This window comes from Diabrotica undecimpunctata, chromosome 5, assembly GCF_040954645.1.
Source record: "Diabrotica undecimpunctata isolate CICGRU chromosome 5, icDiaUnde3, whole genome shotgun sequence".
NCBI classification, from domain to species: domain Eukaryota; kingdom Metazoa; phylum Arthropoda; class Insecta; order Coleoptera; family Chrysomelidae; genus Diabrotica; species Diabrotica undecimpunctata.
In genome coordinates this window covers 8,394,063-8,416,200 of record NC_092807.1, presented here as the reverse complement: position 1 = coordinate 8,416,200, position 22,138 = coordinate 8,394,063, and the positions used below count along the sequence as shown (strand labels likewise).

The window sequence follows — 22,138 nt, the reverse complement described above, 5'->3', positions numbered from 1 at the left end:
GGCAAACTGGCAACGTGGTCAGCCGTTCTCCCGTAAGAAACACATTGCCTATCTTACCTGTACTACATTCTAACTGTGGCTTCTACTATAGTGTAATGTAAGTTGTATACATTTGGTGCAAATTGCGCAGTTTGCTAATAATTATAAGAACTCTGTTAAATTTGAAAGTAGAAGATCGTCTTCTTATTCTCAAATTCTTATGTCATTTCTTTTTTTGGAGGGAAAGTCCTAGAGTCTCCAAACTTAGTCATAGATTCCTCTTAGTGTGGGAAACAACTGTATATGAGATAATAGATATTCTGTTTCTTATTAAATTCTTTTTAGATTACATATTTCTAATTAAATGTAGTTTTTCATCAAAAATATAAATGAATTCATATCGCGTTAGTTATCTTGATGTTTTCTTCTTCTTAATATTTGATTCGTGTGTTTTACTTTTTTTAATGCCATTATCGTTAAGCACATGTTCAAAATAACTACTTGATACGTCTCCTGGGAGTAACACTGTGCTTAAACAAATATTCAGGAAAAATAGAAAATTATTAAATACATCGATTTCTTGTATAAATCGTCGATATTTTATAAAATATTTATGAGTACTAATACAGAAATTAACGACGATTAGCAAAATCGGCATACTAAGACCTTATTTCTTGAATAGCAATTGAACCACCAAGAAGAAATCCTTGTGTACCATCACCTTGCGGTCCTTATAGCGTATGTCGCGTTCAAAACGACAGACCAGTTTGCTCTTGTCTCGAGGGTTGTATAAACGCCCCACCACATTGTAGACCCGAATGTATGGTAAATTCAGAATGCCCCAGTGATCTAGCCTGTCAAAATATGAGATGTGTTGATCCATGTAGAGGCACTTGCGGACACAACGCTCTATGTAAAGCTGTCCTGCATAGTCCTATATGCAGTTGTCCTGTTGGCTTCATCGGAGATCCCTTCACTAGATGTTTCAAAGAAGAAAGTAAGATCGTACTGAAGTTTAGCGAAAGTCGAAAATATTATATTACTTCCTTTTTAGGGCCACCTGTTGTTGTAAACCCTTGCGTACCATCTCCTTGTGGATTGTTCTCTGATTGTAGAGTGCTCAGTGATAGAGCCGTATGTTCTTGCCTAGCAAATTACTTTGGTCGTCCGCCAAACTGTCGGCCAGAGTGTACTGTTAACTCACAGTGTTCTTCTAGTCAATCTTGCGTAAACCAAAGATGTACCGACCCTTGCCCAGGGTCTTGCGGTATAAATGCCGAATGTAGAGTAGTAAATCATTCGCCTCAATGTTATTGTGCCAACGAATATACTGGGGATCCTTTCTCTGGATGTCATTACAGTAAGAATATCAGCAGTGTAGATATCACATGTCTTTTTGATTGAAATTGTTGAAAAAATCCCTTCCCTACACACTGATGTTTTGAAAATTCGCAGTAGAAAGAAATTGTTTAAATTTTATGATATTTATTATCTTCTCTAGATTTTTAAGATGAATAAAGTGATTAACTGATGAAATATCCACCTACTTAATATAATAGTAAACACAGAATCTATTAGTAATCTAAACATTGGTTTCTGGAATATTTCATATTTTCCTTTTGTTATTTCTAGTAACCATTACACTTTTTGTTTATCTAAAACGAAAAATCCTTATATCGTCATTGTTACGTCAAAATTTTTCCTTAATAATCAAGTTTTTTTGTTAAGTGACATTTTTCAACAATTTCAGACCAAATAAAGGACATTTGATATTAATTCTTAAACAAATTTTGTAATCCAAACATATTTTAGTCCCTCCCGTGATCGAAGAAACACCTCACCCATGTAATCCATCACCATGTGGCGCAAACGCGATCTGTAGAGAACAGAACGGTGCAGGATCTTGTTCTTGCTTACCAGATTATTTTGGAGACCCATACTCAGGCTGTAGACCCGAATGTGTAACAAACTCAGATTGTCCCAAAGATAGATCTTGCGTGAACCAAAAATGTGCAGATCCTTGTCCAGGAACTTGTGGAATAAATAGTGAATGTCAAGTATTTAATCACATACCAACTTGTTACTGTCTACGAGGATTTACGGGAGATCCTTTTAGAACTTGTCATGAAATCGATATTTCCCGTAAGGATTCTCTTTTTATCTAGTAGTGTTGAGATAAAAGGCATAGCTTGTATTTAAATGCTCATAATCAGTTCTGTTTTGATTAGATTATTATGCTCTTTACCATTAAGTCGTTAAATAGGATAAACTTTCAACTATATTTTATTTCAACACTGCTTCTTTATCTCTTTTTTCTACAAACATATATTCTATCCTTTTCTTTTTTAATCTAGCTCCACCAGTGGCACATATAGATCCATGTAGACCTTCACCTTGTGGACCGTACAGTCAATGTAGATCGGTAGAATCGAATGCCGTATGTGCTTGTCTAAAAGATCATATCGGATCTCCACCTCTTTGTAGACCAGAATGTACCGTAGCTAGCGATTGTGGTCAAGATAAGATTTGTTTGAATCAGAAGTGTAAAGATCCTTGTCCTGGTACTTGCGGATACAACGCTAGATGTCACGTAGTTAATCACAATCCAATTTGTAGTTGTCCGGCAGGGCAAACTGGTGATCCTTTCGTCAGGTGTATTAAAGAAGAGAGTAAGATAAAACACCATTGTATGATAGTTCAAAGATCTAATCAAGTAATCTTTTTAGAGACTATTAATCCAGTTCCAAATGAAAATCCTTGCGTTCCTACTCCATGTGGTCCTTACTCTCAATGTAGAATTGTTGGTACGCAAGCTGTATGTTCTTGTTTACCTGATTATGTGGGTAGAGCCCCTAACTGTCGCCCTGAATGCACCATTAGTTCCGAATGTCCTGGAAACTTAGCTTGTATCAATGAAAGATGTAAAGACCCTTGTGTAGGTTCTTGCGGATTTTATGCTAGTTGTGCTGTAGTAAATCATTCTCCAAATTGTATATGTGAAGCTGGTTACACCGGAGATCCGTTCGCAGGATGCTCCCTTATCATAATCGTAGAAGAAGAAAAGAACCCTTGCAATCCTTCTCCATGTGGAGCTAACGCTATTTGCAGGGAGCAAAACGGAGCAGGGTCATGTACCTGTGTGCCGGACTATTTTGGAGATCCTTACACTGGATGTAGACCAGAATGCGTCACTAACGCGGATTGCTCAAGAGATAGGGCTTGTTTGGGTATGAAATGTAAGGACCCGTGCGTAGGAACGTGTGGAGTTAATGCTGAGTGCAGAGTCGCAAACCATGCACCATCTTGCTTCTGTGTAGAAGGGTATACTGGAAATCCAACAACAGCCTGTCATGTGATTCCACCTAGTATGTATTTTTGGTAGTTTGCTAAGAGGTATGCCTTTAAAGAACAATCAAATTGTAATGTTTCATAATCATCTTTTTTATGGAGCAATTAAAAATAGTACCAAAAGTTAAATAAAATTCAAATGAAATGTTTAAGCAAATGATAGAATAAACTAAAATTTCAGTTTATTTGATACGATATTGGGAATAATCTTATTGGCATACTTCTTATTTGAGAAGTCCTTACACTTTTTCACTCTTTCTATCTTTTAAGTTCAAGTTCCTCGAACTCAACCTTGTCAACCGTCACCTTGTGGACCTTACAGTCAATGTAGAGCGATAGAAGGACATTCTGTATGCTCTTGTCTGCCAAATTATATCGGTTCGCCACCAACTTGTAGACCTGAATGTATGATAAGCGCCGATTGCTCGTTAGACAAGACTTGTATTAACCAAAAATGTGTAGATCCATGCCCAGGAACCTGTGGACTAAACGCCAGATGCCAAGTTATAAACCATAATCCGATTTGCAGTTGTCCTTCTAATTATGTTGGGGATCCATTCATAAGATGCGTTCTAGAAGAAAGTAAGAAATCGTCATGTTAAATATTTGTATTAAAAAAATACTAATATGTTACAAAAAGTGCTCTTAACAACTAGAATCTCCTTATTACTTACTGGTTCTATCTGTATTCATCTTTTATTAAACTTCAAATCTTCAATATCTGAGATTGTTGAGTAAATCAATTCAAATTACGATGCTATTACCTGTCTTCTTTGATTGCTCCATTTGGTACTAGCACCTTCATATTAAATTTACCTCCATAGTATGTTTAAAGATAAAAAATAAAAATGTAAAGTTCACAAAGTTACACTACAACTAAGTCCTTTAAAACCATTGCAACTTAAAAATATTTTCCCAAACTTGTCAGTAGTCAAAATGTTTTTTTTGGCAAGGAGATGGTAAATCTTCTAAAGATCATAACGGTCTGTATCACTTTAAGGATGACCAGGCGTGTGTTTAATTCAGGGTGGAAGACCCATTCGCACGCAGTCCCCCCAAGGAAGTCGAGCTCACAGATACAACCATAGCTCTCTTAGATACTCTCCAGACCGATGCATCATATGAATAGTTCGTCATCTCTCTTCCTCCCCCCCTTTTTTATCTTTGCTACAGATTCATCTCTAATATTTCCTTCTTTTTGGCAATTCCTACCTACTAAGTCCTTTCCCGGTTTCGAGATAGGTATGAGATGTGCCGTTTTGAGATATTCCAGGAACTCTTGTCTTCTTAGCAGATGCTTTATATTATCCTGTACCCATTGCACCTTCTCCTCAATGATGATTTTTAGTATCTCGGGTGTTATCCTTTCAGGCCTTGCCGCTTTTCCAGCTTTCAGCATACGCCACTTCTTTCCTTGTGAATTCAGTCACGGGTATCTCTACCTGGAGTGACGTAAACCTTACTTCTTCCCTCTGTGGAAAAAGAGTTTCGATAAATTTTTTCCTCCGACTCTCTTTGATCTTAAATAAGCCTCCTGTTTCTTGACAACTATTTTGTAGGCGTCTTTCCAGATATCCTTTTCAAGATTTTCGCAAAGTTCTTGTCAACATTCTTTATGGTTTTTTAATTGTTCTACCTTCTCTTCCATCACTCGGTCCTCTCCTCTGTCTCTCGTGATTTAATTTTTATTCTTAGCTCGATGTACACCGATAGGGACGACTGTTTTCTCTCCTATCCTGCAGACTGCACCTTTCTGCCATATTTTTTATCTTCTCGTATCCCTCTGCGAAGTTTCGGCCCTCTATCCCTTGGACTTCCCTCCCTTCCTTGTTGTTGTTGAGTACCACCGTACCAAAGAGACCAATTTGAGCATTGTACTTTATCGTAATTGACGGTATTTTTATAAGTGATGTCTTTATTCTCCCCTAAAGTTCCTCCTTTTTCCAGAAGGAGTCCTTTCACAGCCTTGTTACATTTTCTTACATATATCTTGCTCTGTAACTTTTACTAAATACGTAAAGAGCACTTTTTGTAATCAATCCTATAAATATCTTTATAAACCAATATATACCTAGGGCCTCCAGTAGTAATACCAGAAAACCCTTGCCAACCGTCGCCTTGTGGTAGTAACTCACAATGCAGAGTGATAGGTACTACACCAGCATGTTCTTGCTTAGCTGGTTATATCGGCCGTCCACCCAACTGTAGGCCAGAATGTGTAATAAACGCTGATTGTTCAGGAAATCTGGCTTGTCAAAGAGAAAAATGCACCGACCCTTGCCCAGGATCTTGTGGTAGCAATACTGATTGCATGGTTATTAGTCATAGACCTGTTTGTAGTTGCAAAACCAGATATACTGGTGATCCTTTCTCTGGATGCAACCTCATTCCAAGTAAGACCATCGATATAAAAAATGTTAACCAAAATATACTTATTAAAAAAACTTTTAGTTGTTACTCCCACACCAGAACCGCATAACCCGTGTAATCCCTCACCATGTGGTGCCAATGCTGAATGTAGAGAACAACACGGTGCAGGTGCTTGTATTTGTTTACCAGAATATATCGGGGATCCTTACACAGGATGTAGACCTGAATGTGTTACCAACACTGATTGCGCAACTGACAAATCGTGCTTAAACAACAAATGCAAAGATCCTTGTCCTGGTACCTGTGGAATTAATGCGGAATGTCACGTAATCAATCACTCGCCATCCTGTTCTTGTCTTCCTGGATACACGGGCAATCCATTGACTTCTTGTAGGGAACCTCCAAAGAGTAAGCAAAAAATAAAACCAACCATAGTCTATTCTGCCAAAAATTATCAATTACTGTGATAAATTTAAAGCAGAGTACGATATTTTATAATTTCTTTAAAAATATTTATTATCCGTAGTTGAAATACCTAAAAATCATTGTCAACCATCACCTTGTGGTCCATATAGTGAATGCCGCGAAGTAGACGGACACGCAGTATGTTCTTGCCAGACAAACTATATCGGTTCACCTCCTGCATGTAGACCTGAATGCATGGTTAGCTCGGAATGCTCACAAAATAAAGCATGTATCAAACAAAAATGTAAAGATCCCTGCCCAGGAACTTGCGGCCTAAATGCTAAATGTCAAGTTATAAATCACAACCCGATATGTAGCTGTCCTCCACAGTATACTGGGGATCCTTTCCTTAGATGTATCTTAGAAGAAAGTAAGCTAGGTTCTATATCTTTCTGTATTTAATTTTTATTCTACTGTAGTTTGCTAAAGCTATATAATTTTGTTTTTATGCAAGTGATGTTACATATGTCTTGAGGAATGGCAACATCGGTGGAGAACAGTCAAAACTGACATAGTACCGTAAAGGTTTGATGTTTTCTGCTCTTAGTCTAATCAATTGTTTCTTTGTAATACGTTGAGACTACGAGTTGACACAGAAACGTGGAATCAACAAATCTGAGTGAGTTTAAACGATTTAGTAGTTAGGCGTGATAACAGACCATGCAATATAGATCAAATAACCTTTAAAGGCACGTCAATCACTCAGACCGAATGAATTTTTTCTATTCTTAATCATCAAAAAATGGCGGATCATAATTTCTCGATGCATGAAGACGTGGTTTTATTAATAAACATTTCTCTTGGGTTGCCTACCTCAAAACTGATGTAACCATCGTATTATTTGTAGATCTTTGACCATGCTTTGCAAACTACTCTATATCTTCTTTATGCATGTTATCTATCCATCTTTTTTAGAAACGGCTGTTGAAGTACCTAGTGGTAACCCTTGCGTACCTTCACCTTGCGGTTCTAATTCTCAATGTAGAGTAATAGGATCGCAAGCGGTATGCTCTTGCCTGCCAAACTATCTCGGCAGACCTCCAAATTGCCGACCGGAATGCCTTATAAACGAAGAATGCCCCGGAAACCTTGCATGCCAAAACGAAAAATGTATAGATCCTTGTCCTGGCTCTTGTGGTTCTTTTACTTCTTGTACTACTATTAAACACACACCTATTTGTGAATGTTTTACGGGCTATACAGGGGATCCTTTCCGAGGATGTGTTCTACTACCTCGTAAGAATTGTTTTCTTTTCATTTTCATTTTAAGGATGTTCAAACACTCAACATAAAAACCAATCATTTCTAATTATACAGATATAAAAAAAAACATTAGTTTCCAGGCTTTTGTGGTCTAAAATTATTTCTTACTTATGCTTCATCTGCTGCTGAAGCAGACCTGTCATAGGCAGTTCAATAACAGAGCTCTTCTGGGCTTGTTATTAACCATAAGAGTAGTTTACAAGTTTTTGAACATCCTTTACTATTGTAGATACTTATATTGATACTTTTATATTTTCTTACTATTTTAGATATTTGTACATTCTTTTTAAACATCTTTTACTACTGTAGATACCTATATTGTGTAGATACTGTTATATACTCTTACTTTTTTAGTTACTTCTTTACTCTATACTGTATTTTTAGCACCTACTGTTACCGAAAGTCCTCGAAACCCTTGCAACCCTTCACCTTGTGGAGCAAACGCTGTTTGTAAAGAAAGAAATGGAGCAGGTTCTTGTAGTTGCCTTCCAGAATACTTTGGAGACCCGTACAGAGGTTGTAGACCTGAATGCGTAACTAACTCAGAATGCGATCGTAGCAGAGCCTGTGTTAATAATAAATGTATTGATCCCTGTCCTGGAAGATGCGGAATAAACTCTGAATGTAGAGTTATAAATCACGTTCCTTCTTGTATTTGTATCACAGGCTATACAGGCGATCCAGCTAGTCGATGCAACCTTATTCCGCCTGGTGAGAATCATACCTATTTAAAAAATAACAATTGGAAGGCTCTATCTAACTTCTACCAATTTCTAGTTACTCCTGAACCGACTCAACCATGCCAGCCCTCACCTTGTGGCCCAAATAGTCAATGTAGAGAAATAAATGGCCATGCTGTTTGTTCTTGTATTACTGGTTATATCGGCTCTCCTCCAATGTGTAGACCAGAATGTATAGGCAGCTCTGAATGCGCCCAAGATAAAGCCTGCGTTAATCAAAAATGTGTAGATCCATGCCCTGGCACTTGCGGAATCAATGCTCAATGTAGAGTAGTAACTCACAACCCCATATGTGTGTGTTCCTCTGGTTATACTGGCGATCCATTTACATCCTGCTCCAGAATACAAAGTAGGGGTAATTCACATTTAAAATGCTCCCATTTTGATATCGGACTTCTCTTTTTTAGGTTATAGTATGTAAAATGTAAATTGTAGATGTATTGCATGACTACTTTCTCTCAATTCTTTTATAGGAAAATATATTGCATAATACACAATTACTTCCAAAAACTCTCCGCTTTTATTTTAAGATCTAGTAGTCCTATTATAATGTAACCGTTTGACATAATTTTTTTAAATTTGAAAATCTATAGTATATAAAAGCATTTTGTTAGTGAAAGTGATTGTACTGTACAATATATATTCTTCTCCGAGATCAAATGGGTGCTATCTATAAAACTGTACATTTTTCCTGTATCTCTAAACTATCTTCTTTTCTAGTAACTACGCCTAAAGACATAGAAAACCCATGCGTACCATCTCCCTGCGGCGCGAACTCTCAATGTAGGGTAGTTGGTACTCAGCCTGCATGCTCTTGTTTGCCCAACTTTATCGGTCGACCTCCCAACTGTCGTCCAGAATGTATAAACGACTTGGAATGTGCTAATAATTTGGCGTGTAGAAATGAAAAATGTATAAACCCTTGTCAGGGATTCTGTGGTATTAATGCTCTGTGTACTGTTGTCTCGCATGTTCCTGTTTGCTCTTGCCTGCCTGGATATCAAGGAGATGCTTTATCTTCTTGTACTATTACGCCTTTGAGTAAGACATTTTTTCATTTATTCATGGCATCAGTCATTTAAACATTGCTACACTTTCAGCTTCTACAGGTACTTTGTAAGACTACCATAAACTTAAACATTTATTATTTTTACAGCTACCGAACGTACACCACCTCCAACGCCATGCACTCCTTCTCCATGTGGACCAAATGCGGAATGCCGTGAGAAAAATGGAGCTGGAGCTTGCTTATGTCTACCAGGTTTCCACGGAGATCCGTACGATAACACACGAGGTTGTCACCGAGAATGTGAAGTTAACGATGACTGTAAATCTCACTTGGCTTGTATTGCATTTAAATGCGTGGATCCCTGTCCTGGAACTTGCGGAACTTTAGCAGAATGTAGAGTCAACAACCACATACCAACATGTACTTGCCTACCAGGTTATACAGGAGATGCATTCTTTCAATGTAAAGAAATTAGAAAGATCCCTCCAGTTAACGAAAATCCTTGCCAACCTACACCTTGTGGACCGAACAGTCAATGTAGGGAACTTAACAAACAAGCAGTTTGCTCATGTTTACCTAATTACATAGGATCTCCGCCGGAATGTAGACCAGAATGTGTGGTTAGCTCCGAATGCCAACTCGATAAGGCTTGCATCAACCAAAGATGTAGTGACCCTTGTCCGAATACATGTGGATTAGGAGCACAATGTACAACGAGAAATCACAATCCTATTTGCGCTTGCCCACCAGGATATACGGGAGATCCATTCTTGAGATGCATTTCACAACGTAAGTTTAAAAAAATCTCTAGTAACAGTTCTTCACAACTAAAATTTACACTCACTTTAATCATACTAAACTACTTGCTTAATATTTTCAGCTGTCACGGACGAGCCAGTAACAGAACGTCCAGCATCTTGTTATCCATCTCCTTGTGGTCCTAATTCGCAATGCAGAATATCAGAAAATACTCCAATATGTTCATGTTTGCCAGACTATTTAGGATCCCCACCAGAGTGCAGACCAGAGTGCGTAATAAGCACTGAATGTGAGAGTCAGCATGCTTGTATTAATCAAAAATGTAGAGATCCTTGCCCTGGTTCTTGTGGAGTCAATGCCGAGTGCCACGTTATCAATCATTTACCAATTTGTACTTGTATTGTATTACATACGGGAGATCCGTTTACGCAATGTAATCCCATACCAAGGGAGACAGAAAAACCGAAACCTCTAAACCCATGCAATCCGTCACCATGCGGTCCTAATGCTGAATGTAACAATGGAATATGTACATGCCTTTCTGAGTACATTGGAAACCCATATGAGAGTTGCAGACCGGAATGTGTTCTTAGTTCAGAATGTCCAAGAGATAAAGCATGTATCAAGAATAAATGCAGAGATCCTTGTCCTGGAACGTGTGGTCAAAATGCAAGATGTGATGTTATTAATCACATACCAGCTTGCTCTTGCCCTGATACTCTCACAGGAGATCCATTTACTTTGTGTAGAACAATAGATGAAATCAAACCAAGGACAGATCCATGCAGTCCTTCGCCATGTGGACAAAACAGTCAATGCAAAAATATTAACGACCATGCGGTTTGTTCATGCCTGCAAGGATATCAAGGAACTCCACCATCATGCAGACCAGAATGTATTGTAAGCTCCGAATGTCCTTCGAATAGAGCTTGTGTTAATCAAAAGTGTATCGATCCCTGCCCTGGATCTTGCGGACTAAACGCAGCTTGTGAAGTAAGAAACTACAGTCCAATTTGTAGTTGTAGAGAAGGATATACTGGCGATCCATTCCAGAGCTGTAGACAAATCATTATTGAGCCGACACCTCCTACACCAATCGACCCGTGCAGACCTTCTCCATGCGGACCTAATTCTATTTGTAGAACTACAGGAGATAGTCCATCATGCAGCTGCGCTCAAGGATACATAGGAACACCTCCTAACTGTCGTCCAGAATGTGTTATTAATCCAGACTGTCCTAGCACTCAAGCTTGTATTAACAACAAGTGTAAAGATCCTTGCCCAGGAAGCTGTGGAGTAAACGCCGAATGCGTAGTTATTGCCCATACAGTCTCATGTACCTGTGTTACAGGTTTTACGGGCAATCCATTCATTCAATGCGTAATTAAACCTGAAGAAAAACCGAATCCTTGTGAACCTTCTCCTTGCGGACCAAATGCAGAATGTAGACAACGAAATGGAGCTGGCTCTTGTGTGTGTATCCAAGATTATTATGGAAATCCCTATGAAGGATGCAAACCTGAATGTGTATTAAGTTCAGACTGTGCAACCAATAGAGCTTGTATCAGGAATAAATGCGTAGACCCTTGCCCTGGAGTATGCGGACAAAATGCTGAATGTTCTACAATCAACCATGTTCCGGCATGTACTTGCATAGAAAACTTTGTTGGAGATCCGTTTGTGAACTGTCTTCCTGCTCCAAGTAAGTATTTTAAAATATTAATGGTTTGCCATAATTTTAAGAGCATAATAATATTTTAAATAAATGCATTTATTATGCAAAGTTATGAGTGATAACAATATTAATTCTGTCGAAAACTATTCAAATAAATCTTGTTTCAGCTCCAACAGAACCAGTAGAAAGTGAACCTTGTTCACCAAGTCCTTGCGGTTTTAACAGCCAATGCAGGGAAGTAAATAACCAAGCTGTGTGTTCCTGTCTTCCTGATTTTATTGGCTCTCCACCCAACTGCAAGCCCGAGTGTGTTGTTAGCTCAGAATGTCCACAAGATAGAGCGTGCCATAAATTCAAATGTGCCAATCCTTGTACCGCCTCTTGCGGTATTAGTGCCAATTGCCAAGTTATCAATCATGCCCCTATCTGTAGTTGTAAATCTGGTTTTACAGGAGATCCATTTACGAGATGTTACGAAATCCCTCCTACGCCTCCTAAACCAAAACCAGTTGAAAATCCCTGCATACAATCACCATGTGGACCAAATGCTGAATGTAGAGTCATTAACGAGCAAGCTTCTTGTAGCTGCCAACCAAACTACTTCGGATCACCTCCAAATTGTAGACCTGAATGTTTAGTAAATACGGATTGTGCTTCCAACTTGGCTTGTATTACTGAAAAATGTAGAGACCCATGCATAGGTTCGTGTGGATTTAACGCTGAATGTAGAGTCCAGAATCACATCCCCATATGTAGCTGCTTACCAGACTATACAGGAGACTCATTTTCCGAATGTACTAAGATCATATTGACGCCAAAACCAAAACCTGCTGATCCATGCAATCCATCTCCTTGCGGACAAAATGCTGACTGTAATAATGGTATTTGTACCTGTGTACCTCTGTACAGAGGAGATCCATATTTAGGATGCAGACCAGAATGTACCATGAATTCAGATTGTAGTCCTAAACAAGCTTGCAGTAACTTGAAGTGTATCGATCCTTGTCCAGGAACTTGTGGACAGAATGCTGTTTGTGACATCGTCAATCATATACCAACTTGTAGCTGTCCACCAGGTCAAGAAGGAGATCCGTTTGTACATTGCAGACCTAAGAAAATAGGTAAAAATATACCTTATTAATTCGTCTTACTACATTAATATTTAGTGGTTTTTGATACTATATTTACTTATTCTTTTAGAAGTACCAATCAACCCTTGCCAACCTTCCCCATGCGGTCCAAATAGTGTGTGCAGAGTTAACAATGGTGTAGCTGTATGCTCATGCCAACAAGGTCTCATCGGAAGTCCACCATCTTGCCGACCAGAATGTGTTATTAGCGCTGAGTGTCCATTAAACCAAGCATGCTTGAACCAGAAATGTGTAGACCCTTGTCCTGGAACTTGCGGAATCAACGCCAAGTGCCAAGTTATGAACCACAACCCCATCTGCAGCTGTATCCAAGGCAATACTGGAGATCCGTTCGTAAGATGCTATCCGGAACCAAAAGGTAAGTTTTTTTAATAGCTTTTTATATTAATATAGGAAATTACATCCAAATTATGTCATCTTGTGTATAACAAGAAACTGCTTTATCTTAGTAGTTCCGTGTTTATTTGGCCTGCTTATGTTGCTTTTCTATTAACATTTTGATCACCTTCATTCTTACTATTCTATAAAACTTCTAGTGTGAGACACAGCAGTGCGTTAATTTTGTTCCAAGTGAGACTTTTCCTATTCTATTCGGTTGTTTTATCATTATGTATTTTTTCTTATGATTGTAGATGTGGTTGCCCAGAAATCCCTTTTGCTTCGTTCTTCCACTGCTCCTATCTCTGTCTTATTTAGCAAAGTACTTCTGATAAGCTTATTTCTTTTGCAATTACTGCATTTTTTACCTGTTGATTCTATTTCCGTAACACTTTTCTGCTTCTTTCCCTCTTTTTTTTCACCGTGTCTCATAACCTCTTTTTTATAATTCTAATAGATGCTTTCATTTTAAAGAATGAACCGTTGTATCATTTATTCCTTTCTAAATAAGACTTGTTATCTTAAACAAATAATAAAACACCTGACTTAAAGCCTTACTGAGTACTTTTGAGTTCCTGTAGACTACTATAACCATCATCTTTGCCCGAATGATCATTTCTGACTCTTAACTTCCAAATGAAAGAAATTTCCTTCGTTTCAAAATGACATTTTGTAATGTTAAAGCGTATAAACCATCCAAAGTTTAAAATATATTTAGTATTCGTCTAATTTTATGCTTCATTAAATATTTTTTAACCAAAGTAGTAAACAAATTACCTTATTTTTTTGCAGTGCCACCAAAACCAGTGAATCCGTGCGACCCGAGCCCTTGCGGTCCGAACTCGGTCTGTCAAGTCCGCGGGGAAAGTCCGGCGTGTTCGTGTCTCGAAAATTACGTCGGCACTGCACCGAACTGCCGACCGGAATGTACGATCAATCCCGAATGTGTGCGACCGCTCGCTTGTATCAATCAGAAGTGTCGCGATCCGTGCCCGGGCAGTTGCGGGTCTAACTCGTTGTGTAGTGTAATCAATCACAATCCAACTTGTACGTGTGTCAATGGTTTCACCGGGGATCCGTTCCAGGGCTGCGTTCCAGCACCAGGTAGGATTTTTTAAATTTTGTTATTTTCGCTTAGAATTTTGCATGTCTGAAAGAGAGAAACAGTAGTGAAAGAAGAGAGAAGATTTCAGCAGATCGCTAGTACAGCATGGAGTTATTTGAAATGTTAAATGATCTTAATGAAAAAAAAAGTAATAAAACAAAAAGGGTGTTATAACAAAAAATTGTTCTTTTAGTTTAATTAAGCGCAGATTCAATTGATTTACAAAACATTAAAATAATTTATCACTATATTTAACATGAATATACTCTTAATTAACATTAATAAATATATACAGATTAAAAAACATAGAACACCAAATAAGACAGATAAAATTTAGGTACCGACATCGGAATAAAAGAAGAAGAAGAAAAATCAGCATCGCTCCTACTGTTTCTTACACAGACTGCAAATTCATTAAAAAATACCAATATATTTTAATTATTCAATATTACTATGAACATTGAGTTTGACTTAAAAATAATATGACTCATAATCTTTGAAGATGTTGAACCAACCAATTTAGTGCTTATTTCTTATTCCCTAACCTCGTATTTATTACTATTTAAGAATTTAGATCCAAATTCTGTTGCTTTAATTGCTTTTGTATTTCCATCTTCTTTCTTATCTTGTTTGAATAGAGCCACAGAGAAAACTCCTAATTTAAGTTGAGGAGAAAATAAGATATCTAGGATCTGGAGGTACTTCTACGAAACAAGACAGACAAAGGAAAATTTAATATAAGGAAACACTTTCAGAATGACTTTTTAACCTTAAAATTGAAACTGAATGATTGTATTAAATTTATAAAACCTAAGAAACGCCCGGGGGATTATCTAAGACAATCGGGAGAATTCATAGGACAGTTTGGGCTTGGAGAAAGAAATGAGCGAGGAGACCTATTGGGTGAATTTGTATCAGAAGAAGCGTTTGTAATTACTAACACTTACTTTTAACTCCGTACAGAACATTATACACGTGGAAATCACCTCAAGATACTTCAGGCCACATAGTACGAAATCAAATAGATTACATTATGATTAATAAAAGATTCCATGTAACAGCATTACATCAGTCAAGACATACCCAGGAGCCGATATCAAGTCAGACCATAACCCACTAATTTGCAAAATGAGGGTCAGGCTAAAGAAGATTCCACGTAGTGTCAACCCAAAATACGACATCAGGCTACTTAAAAACCAACGCACAGAACAGGGTGTAAAACAGTATATACATAGCAATTTGAATACCGTTATTCAAAACGGATTTAGTAGACCAGGCGCTTGAAAAATTGTATAGATTGTTAATTTCATATTGCAAAGAGTTCGTCCATCTCATTTCGCTCATTCCCATGGTGTCTATTAATAGTCTATCCATCTCCTTGATTGCATTATGAGTCTTACCGGCCTCGTGTAATGTTTTAACATTCCATGTGCAGATCTTAAGCATTTTGTTTGCACTAGATTGGCAAGGATTTCGTCTGTTGGCGACCAAAAAGGCCTTGCTGTCTTGTGATTGTCCTTCTCTGCCGGATCTTGGTATCCAGCGGAGTATTATAAGACTAAAGATCAAAAAATTTGCAATATATATTGGTATTTTTTTATTTTTTTTATGTTTGCATGCTGAGTTAGATTTTAGAAAAGTTTTTCGTATTTTAAATATACACTTAGAATGATACGTTTAAGATCCAAATACATAACCTCTATAAAATTGATAAATTTTTAATAAAACAGTGAAGTGTTTGAAGAAATATTTTTTGTAAAGTCAAGATTGATTTTAATATGCAAAACCGAATTGGGATCAAATAGATACACTTATTATCTGAAGATTACATGTTTTCATTACATGAAAATTACTATGTTTTCGGGAAGAACCGCATTAAGAATTTCAAACTCGACGTTTCGGCACCTATTTTGTAGCCATTATCAAGAGGGATATTGTTCCGTTCGAGTTTGGGATCTCAATGTGCCTACTCCCCTCACTCGTGACGTATCAGTATCTTGTTCTGTACAGAAACGTCTAGTTTTAAATTCTCAATGCGATTCTTCCCGAGAACTTAGTAAAAAACATTTCTTAGTTTGTATCTTGTCTCTACTTATGTAGGTTACTACCTTTATTAATAAATGCTCTTACACTATTTAAAACACGAAAAACTTAAATACAATATAGTTAAGCTTGCATGGCTGTATATACTAATGCTTTATCTGCACGAAGGGGATTAAAAAGGTAAGGAAAATCCCCCACCGATAACAAGGAGCTTCAAGGCAGCCTGATACCTTTTGCAATCCACATGCTAATGCCAGAACAACCCCCACCCACCCCCAAACAAACTATAACACTGCGCTTAATAAAATTGGTTCACGAGCGTATAAGCCGACTACCCCTTACCCCACTCAATAAAGTCTAAATTAATAGCTTGCCCGGTGTACCCCTACCCCGCCTGAAAGACTCAGCTAATAAAAACCAAAAAGCTTGTTTCGTAAAAGAATTATAGTCATTATACGGTTAACCCCCAAAGTTATACCCTAAACGAAAACTTTTTTACCAAACAAGCCCATAATATTTATAACCACAAATATGCTTACCTACCCCTGCCCCAACAACAGCTAATTAAACCCCCTTGAAAAATTGGTGATAAAATGCTTACTTCCCCCACAAAACAACAGCTAATGTGCGGCCACAAAACAATGCTTACCCTGAAATAAATGATTTCCCTGAACTTACAAACTATGGTCCCTTAAACTGGTGAATAAATGCTTATCCTTACCCTAATAAAAAGCGAAAGTCAAAAAATGCTTACAAATGGTCGAATTTTTGCGGTTAATAAATGCAATGATAAATTTACATGGTAATCACTAGCTTTGGAGCACAAAATAATCACTTAATCAAATTTAAACAACAACAAGATGGCAATTGCAGCTTTTTTGCTTACCACGGTTTGACCTAACACTTTTGATTATACATTCTAATTCCCTGTTTCGTTATAGCCATTATATCCCGTCCTGAAACAATAAATCCCTGCGTACCATCTCCGTGTGGTACCAACGCTATCTGTAGGGAACGAAATGGAGTTGGTTCATGCCTTTGTCCTCCCGATTACCTTGGAAATCCGTATGAAGCCTGTAGACCCGAATGCGTCCAAAGTTCGGAATGCCCCTCCAATAAAGCTTGCGTCAGAAATAAATGTATAGACCCCTGCCCTGGTACTTGCGGTCAAAATGCCCTATGTCAAGTCATTAACCATAGCCCGAGTTGTAGATGTTTGGAGGAATACACCGGAGATCCATTTAACAACTGCATTCTGCTCACAAGACAACGTAAGATATGATTTATTATTTTTTATGTATCAATACAAATTATCTACATTGTTCATTACCCTAAAATTTAACTAATCCTTGATATTTAGCAACTGAAGTAACACAACCCTGCCAACCATCCCCCTGTGGACCCAATAGTCAGTGTAAAGAAGTGAACGATCAATCGGTATGCTCTTGTTTACCAAATTATATTGGTTCTCCACCGGGATGTCGACCAGAATGTTTGGTGAGCTCAGAATGTCCAGCAAATCAAGCTTGCATAAATCAAAAATGTACTGACCCATGTCCTGGAACTTGCGGATTGAACACTAAATGCCAAGTTATTAACCACAGTCCAATATGTAGTTGCCAGACTAGTTATATAGGAGACCCCTTCACAAGATGCTATCCTCCTCCTCGTAAGTTTGTTTCGACAATAACTAGTAATAAAAAGACTAATATACACATTTTTGTAATTTTAGCTCCGGTAATTACTGAAATTACAACTGTGATACATCCATGCAATCCATCACCTTGTGGTCCAAACTCCCAATGTAGAGAAATCAATAACCTACCCTCGTGTTCCTGCCTACCAGAATTTATAGGTGCTCCTCCAAACTGTAGACCAGAATGTAGCATTCAATCAGAATGTTCCAGCAATTTGGCTTGTATAAGACGAAAATGCATCGATCCTTGCCCAGGTTCTTGTGGTCTTAACGCAGTTTGCAATGTTTTCAATCACCACGCAACATGTTCCTGCCCATCTGATATGACTGGAGATCCATTCAACAATTGTTTCCCCAAACCCCCCCAAGTACCTGCAGTTACAGTCAATGATCCTTGTAATCCATCTCCTTGTGGAGCTAATGCGCTATGTGAAGGAAACGGAAGATGCACTTGCATCCAGGATTATCAAGGCGATCCTTATAGAGGTTGTAGACCCGAATGTGTTGTGAATACTGACTGTCCCAGAGAAAGATCATGTATTAGGAGAAAATGTGTAGACCCTTGTCCTGGAACTTGTGCTAGCACTGGAACTTGCCAAGTAATTAATCACATTCCAATGTGTAGTTGCCCACCAGGATTTACTGGAAATGCGTTCGTAGCTTGTCGTGCGGTTGAAAGTATGTATTATTGCCAAAATTCTGCTAAACCTCTGTTGAATCATTTACGTTGTTAAAACGGTACAAAGCTACTGCATACCTAAAGCGCACACGGTACAATGTAAAAGATTTAATTGAGATTATTAGCCAGAAAGTTTCGATTGACAGGAAAATATTAATCAATTACAATTTTTAGTTCCACAAAACTTAAATCCGTGCAACCCCACGCCCTGTGGTCCTAATAGTCAATGTAGAGAAATAAATCAGCAAGCTGTATGCTCTTGTTTACCTGGATATTCAGGATCACCACCCATTTGTAGACCAGAATGTGTTTCAAGCTCGGAATGTAGTCTGTTAAAGGCTTGTATTAATCAGAAATGTGTTGACCCATGTCCAGGAACGTGTGGTATAGGTGCCAAATGTCAAGTTATCAACCATAACCCGATATGTACTTGCGCAGGTGATTTTATTGGTGATCCGTTTACAAGGTGTTTCCCAAAACGTAAGGATGCTCTAATATGTATAAAGAATAGGAAGAATAATAGATCAGTCAGTTAAGGGGACTCTTTGGTTAGATATTGCTCAGTACAATAAAGGAGACTTATAAAAGTGGACAGAAATTTATAATTGAGGCTGATTTATTGCTCTGCCTATCTTTTTAAAAATGTATAACCACTGTAATACTTATATTTCCAACTTTTTTCCAATTTTTTTTAGCAATAGAACCTGTTGTTATTCCAACCAACCCATGTAAACCGTCCCCTTGCGGACCTAATTCAGAATGTCGGGAAATAAACGATTCACCATCTTGTTCTTGTAAACCAGAATTTAGAGGTACTCCACCTAACTGCAGACCTGAATGTGTCAGCAGTAGCGAATGTCCAACGAATTTAGCCTGTATCAATCAAAAATGTAAGAATCCCTGTGAAGGTATCTGTGGCATCAATGCTGAGTGTCGTGTAGTCAGCCATATTCCCAACTGCGTCTGTTTGGCTGGTTTTGAAGGAGATCCATTTAATCAATGTTCTGAGATAAGGTTGCAAATTACAGAGGTTATAAATCCATGCAATCCGACACCTTGTGGACTCAACGCTGAATGCAGAGAGAGAAATGGAGCTGGAGCATGTGTCTGCTTGCCTGATTTTACTGGCAATCCTTACGAAGGTTGCAGACCAGAATGTCTTTTAAATTCTGATTGTGCTTCAAATAGGGCTTGTCTTAAAAACAAATGTATGGACCCTTGTCCAGGTACTTGCGCCTCGAATGCCTTTTGTAATGTTATAAATCACCTTCCAACTTGTACTTGTAACCAAGGATATACAGGAGATCCTTTCAGATACTGCAGTTTAATTCCAGAACGTAAGAAATCTACTATTCTATATTTTAACAAAATGCTATATAAATATCTTATTTTAGCTACTATAGTTGTACCATCCAACCCGTGCCAACCATCTCCTTGTGGACCAAATAGCCAATGTCGTGAAGTAAACAAACAAGCAGTATGTTCTTGCTTGCCAGAATATTCCGGTAGTCCTCCAAACTGTAGACCGGAATGTACAATTAGTTCAGAGTGTCCTCAAGATAAGGCTTGCTTGCATAAAAAATGCGTTGATCCTTGCCCTGGTACATGTGGTTTAAATTCAAATTGTAGAGTTAATAATCATAGTCCATTATGTAGTTGTAAGTCAGGATATACTGGAGATCCATTTACAAGATGTTTTATTGTTGAACGTAAGTCTTACTATTCAGCTTATTAAAACAGACCATTAATTGATTTCGATTTTTTAGCTATCATAGAAATTATTCCTGAAATAATAAATCCCTGTGTTCCTTCACCTTGTGGTCTATACAGCAATTGTAGAGAAATAAATAATCTCCCGTCATGCTCGTGTTTAAGTGGATATATTGGTACCCCACCAAACTGTAGACCAGAATGCTTAATAAACTCAGAGTGTGCCAGTAACCTTGCTTGTATTAAAGAAAAGTGTAGAGATCCGTGCTCAGGATCATGTGGTGCTGGAGCTCTCTGCAGTGTTATTAATCATACTCCAATATGTACATGTCCTGAAGGCTACACAGGAGATCCATTCACTTATTGTCAAATAAAACCAACTAGTGTAGCAGTGATTGAGACTGATACCTGCAATCCAACTCCTTGTGGTCCAAATGCTGAATGTAATGATGGTATATGCACTTGTATTTCTGAATACCATGGAGATCCTTATACCGGTTGTAGACCTGAATGTACCTTAAGCCAAGATTGTCCTAGAGACAGAGCCTGCGTCAGAAATAAATGTGTAGACCCATGTATAGGAACTTGTGGAAGCAACGCTATTTGCTCAGTCGTAAATCATATTCCAACATGCTCATGTTCTGAAGGATATGAAGGCAATGCCTTTACGATATGTCAAATTATCAGAGGTAATAACATATTTTCATGTTCCCTTTGACAGGTAAAATAAGTTAATTTATTCGTTTTAGTCGAAGTTTCAAAGAATCCCTGCAATCCAACACCGTGTGGTCCAAATAGTCAATGTAGGGAGATTAATGGCCAATCGGTTTGTTCCTGTGTTCCCGGATTTTTAGGTACACCTCCATCTTGCAGACCAGAATGCGTTACTAGCTCAGAATGTCTTCTAACACAGGCTTGTGTTAATCAGAAATGTCTAGATCCCTGTCCTGGTACTTGTGGTATCAATGCTCTTTGCCAAGTAAGAAACCACAACCCAATTTGTAGTTGTCCAAATGAATACTCAGGTGATCCCTTTACTAGATGTACAATTATAGGTAATTAATAACCAATTATTACAGTATTATAAAACTTAAATTTACTTTTTCTTCTACAGTCATTGAACCAGATGTTATTGAACAAATAAATCCTTGTCAGCCTTCACCTTGTGGTGCCAATGCTGAATGTAGGGTATCTGGAAATTCACCTTCTTGCTCTTGTCTACCAGAATTCATAGGAACTCCACCAAACTGTAGACCTGAATGTGTTAGCAGCTCTGAATGTTCTAATCACCTAGCCTGTATAAACAGAAAATGCAAAGATCCCTGCGTAGGAGTATGTGGTCAAAATGCCGAATGTAGAGTTGTCAGTCACACACCCAACTGTATTTGTAGTCCTGGGTATTACGGAGATCCTTTCACCCTTTGCAACGTTCAACAAGCTGTGGAAATTCTTAATCCTTGTGAACCTTCTCCATGTGGTTCTAATGCTGTCTGCAAAGAACGAAATGGAGCTGGATCTTGTATATGTTTAGCAGATTATTTCGGAGATCCATACAAAGGATGTAGACCTGAGTGTTCCATCAACTCAGACTGTCCTTCCAATAGAGCATGTGTTAATAGCAAATGTAAGGATCCTTGTCCAGGAACATGTGCACCTAATGCTGAATGTCAAGTTATTAATCATCTACCATCATGCAACTGTCCCTCCGAGTTTACAGGAGATCCATACCAATTCTGTCACGTAATACAAATAAGTAAGTTTTTTTAAA

The 22,138-nt window shown here is 38.0% G+C and overlaps 1 protein-coding gene across 3 annotated transcripts in view; it reads left to right on the top strand.

Annotated features, from left to right (window-relative positions):
• The window catches only part of dpy (fibrillin-like protein dumpy), a 532,146-nt gene that overhangs the window by 442,513 nt on the left and 67,495 nt on the right, over positions 1 to 22,138 (top strand). The window contains exons 32-58 of one of the 3 annotated variants that reach the window (XM_072531421.1): positions 662 to 976; positions 1,034 to 1,339; positions 1,792 to 2,121; positions 2,334 to 2,648; positions 2,706 to 3,344; positions 3,598 to 3,909; positions 5,403 to 5,720; positions 5,779 to 6,105; positions 6,224 to 6,532; positions 7,078 to 7,398; positions 7,810 to 8,136; positions 8,203 to 8,514; positions 8,886 to 9,206; positions 9,322 to 9,963; positions 10,055 to 11,635; positions 11,776 to 12,729; positions 12,809 to 13,117; positions 13,930 to 14,241; positions 17,227 to 17,556; positions 17,646 to 17,954; positions 18,018 to 18,659; positions 18,835 to 19,140; positions 19,356 to 19,997; positions 20,055 to 20,369; positions 20,427 to 21,059; positions 21,120 to 21,425; positions 21,485 to 22,123. In XM_072531421.1, coding sequence (XP_072387522.1) covers positions 662 to 976; positions 1,034 to 1,339; positions 1,792 to 2,121; positions 2,334 to 2,648; positions 2,706 to 3,344; positions 3,598 to 3,909; positions 5,403 to 5,720; positions 5,779 to 6,105; positions 6,224 to 6,532; positions 7,078 to 7,398; positions 7,810 to 8,136; positions 8,203 to 8,514; positions 8,886 to 9,206; positions 9,322 to 9,963; positions 10,055 to 11,635; positions 11,776 to 12,729; positions 12,809 to 13,117; positions 13,930 to 14,241; positions 17,227 to 17,556; positions 17,646 to 17,954; positions 18,018 to 18,659; positions 18,835 to 19,140; positions 19,356 to 19,997; positions 20,055 to 20,369; positions 20,427 to 21,059; positions 21,120 to 21,425; positions 21,485 to 22,123 — 12,372 coding nt within the window. The remainder of the gene's footprint in view (positions 1 to 661; positions 977 to 1,033; positions 1,340 to 1,791; positions 2,122 to 2,333; positions 2,649 to 2,705; positions 3,345 to 3,597; positions 3,910 to 5,402; positions 5,721 to 5,778; positions 6,106 to 6,223; positions 6,533 to 7,077; positions 7,399 to 7,809; positions 8,137 to 8,202; positions 8,515 to 8,885; positions 9,207 to 9,321; positions 9,964 to 10,054; positions 11,636 to 11,775; positions 12,730 to 12,808; positions 13,118 to 13,929; positions 14,242 to 17,226; positions 17,557 to 17,645; positions 17,955 to 18,017; positions 18,660 to 18,834; positions 19,141 to 19,355; positions 19,998 to 20,054; positions 20,370 to 20,426; positions 21,060 to 21,119; positions 21,426 to 21,484; positions 22,124 to 22,138) is intronic. The other 2 variants (XM_072531423.1, XM_072531422.1) reach the window with 2 other exon arrangements.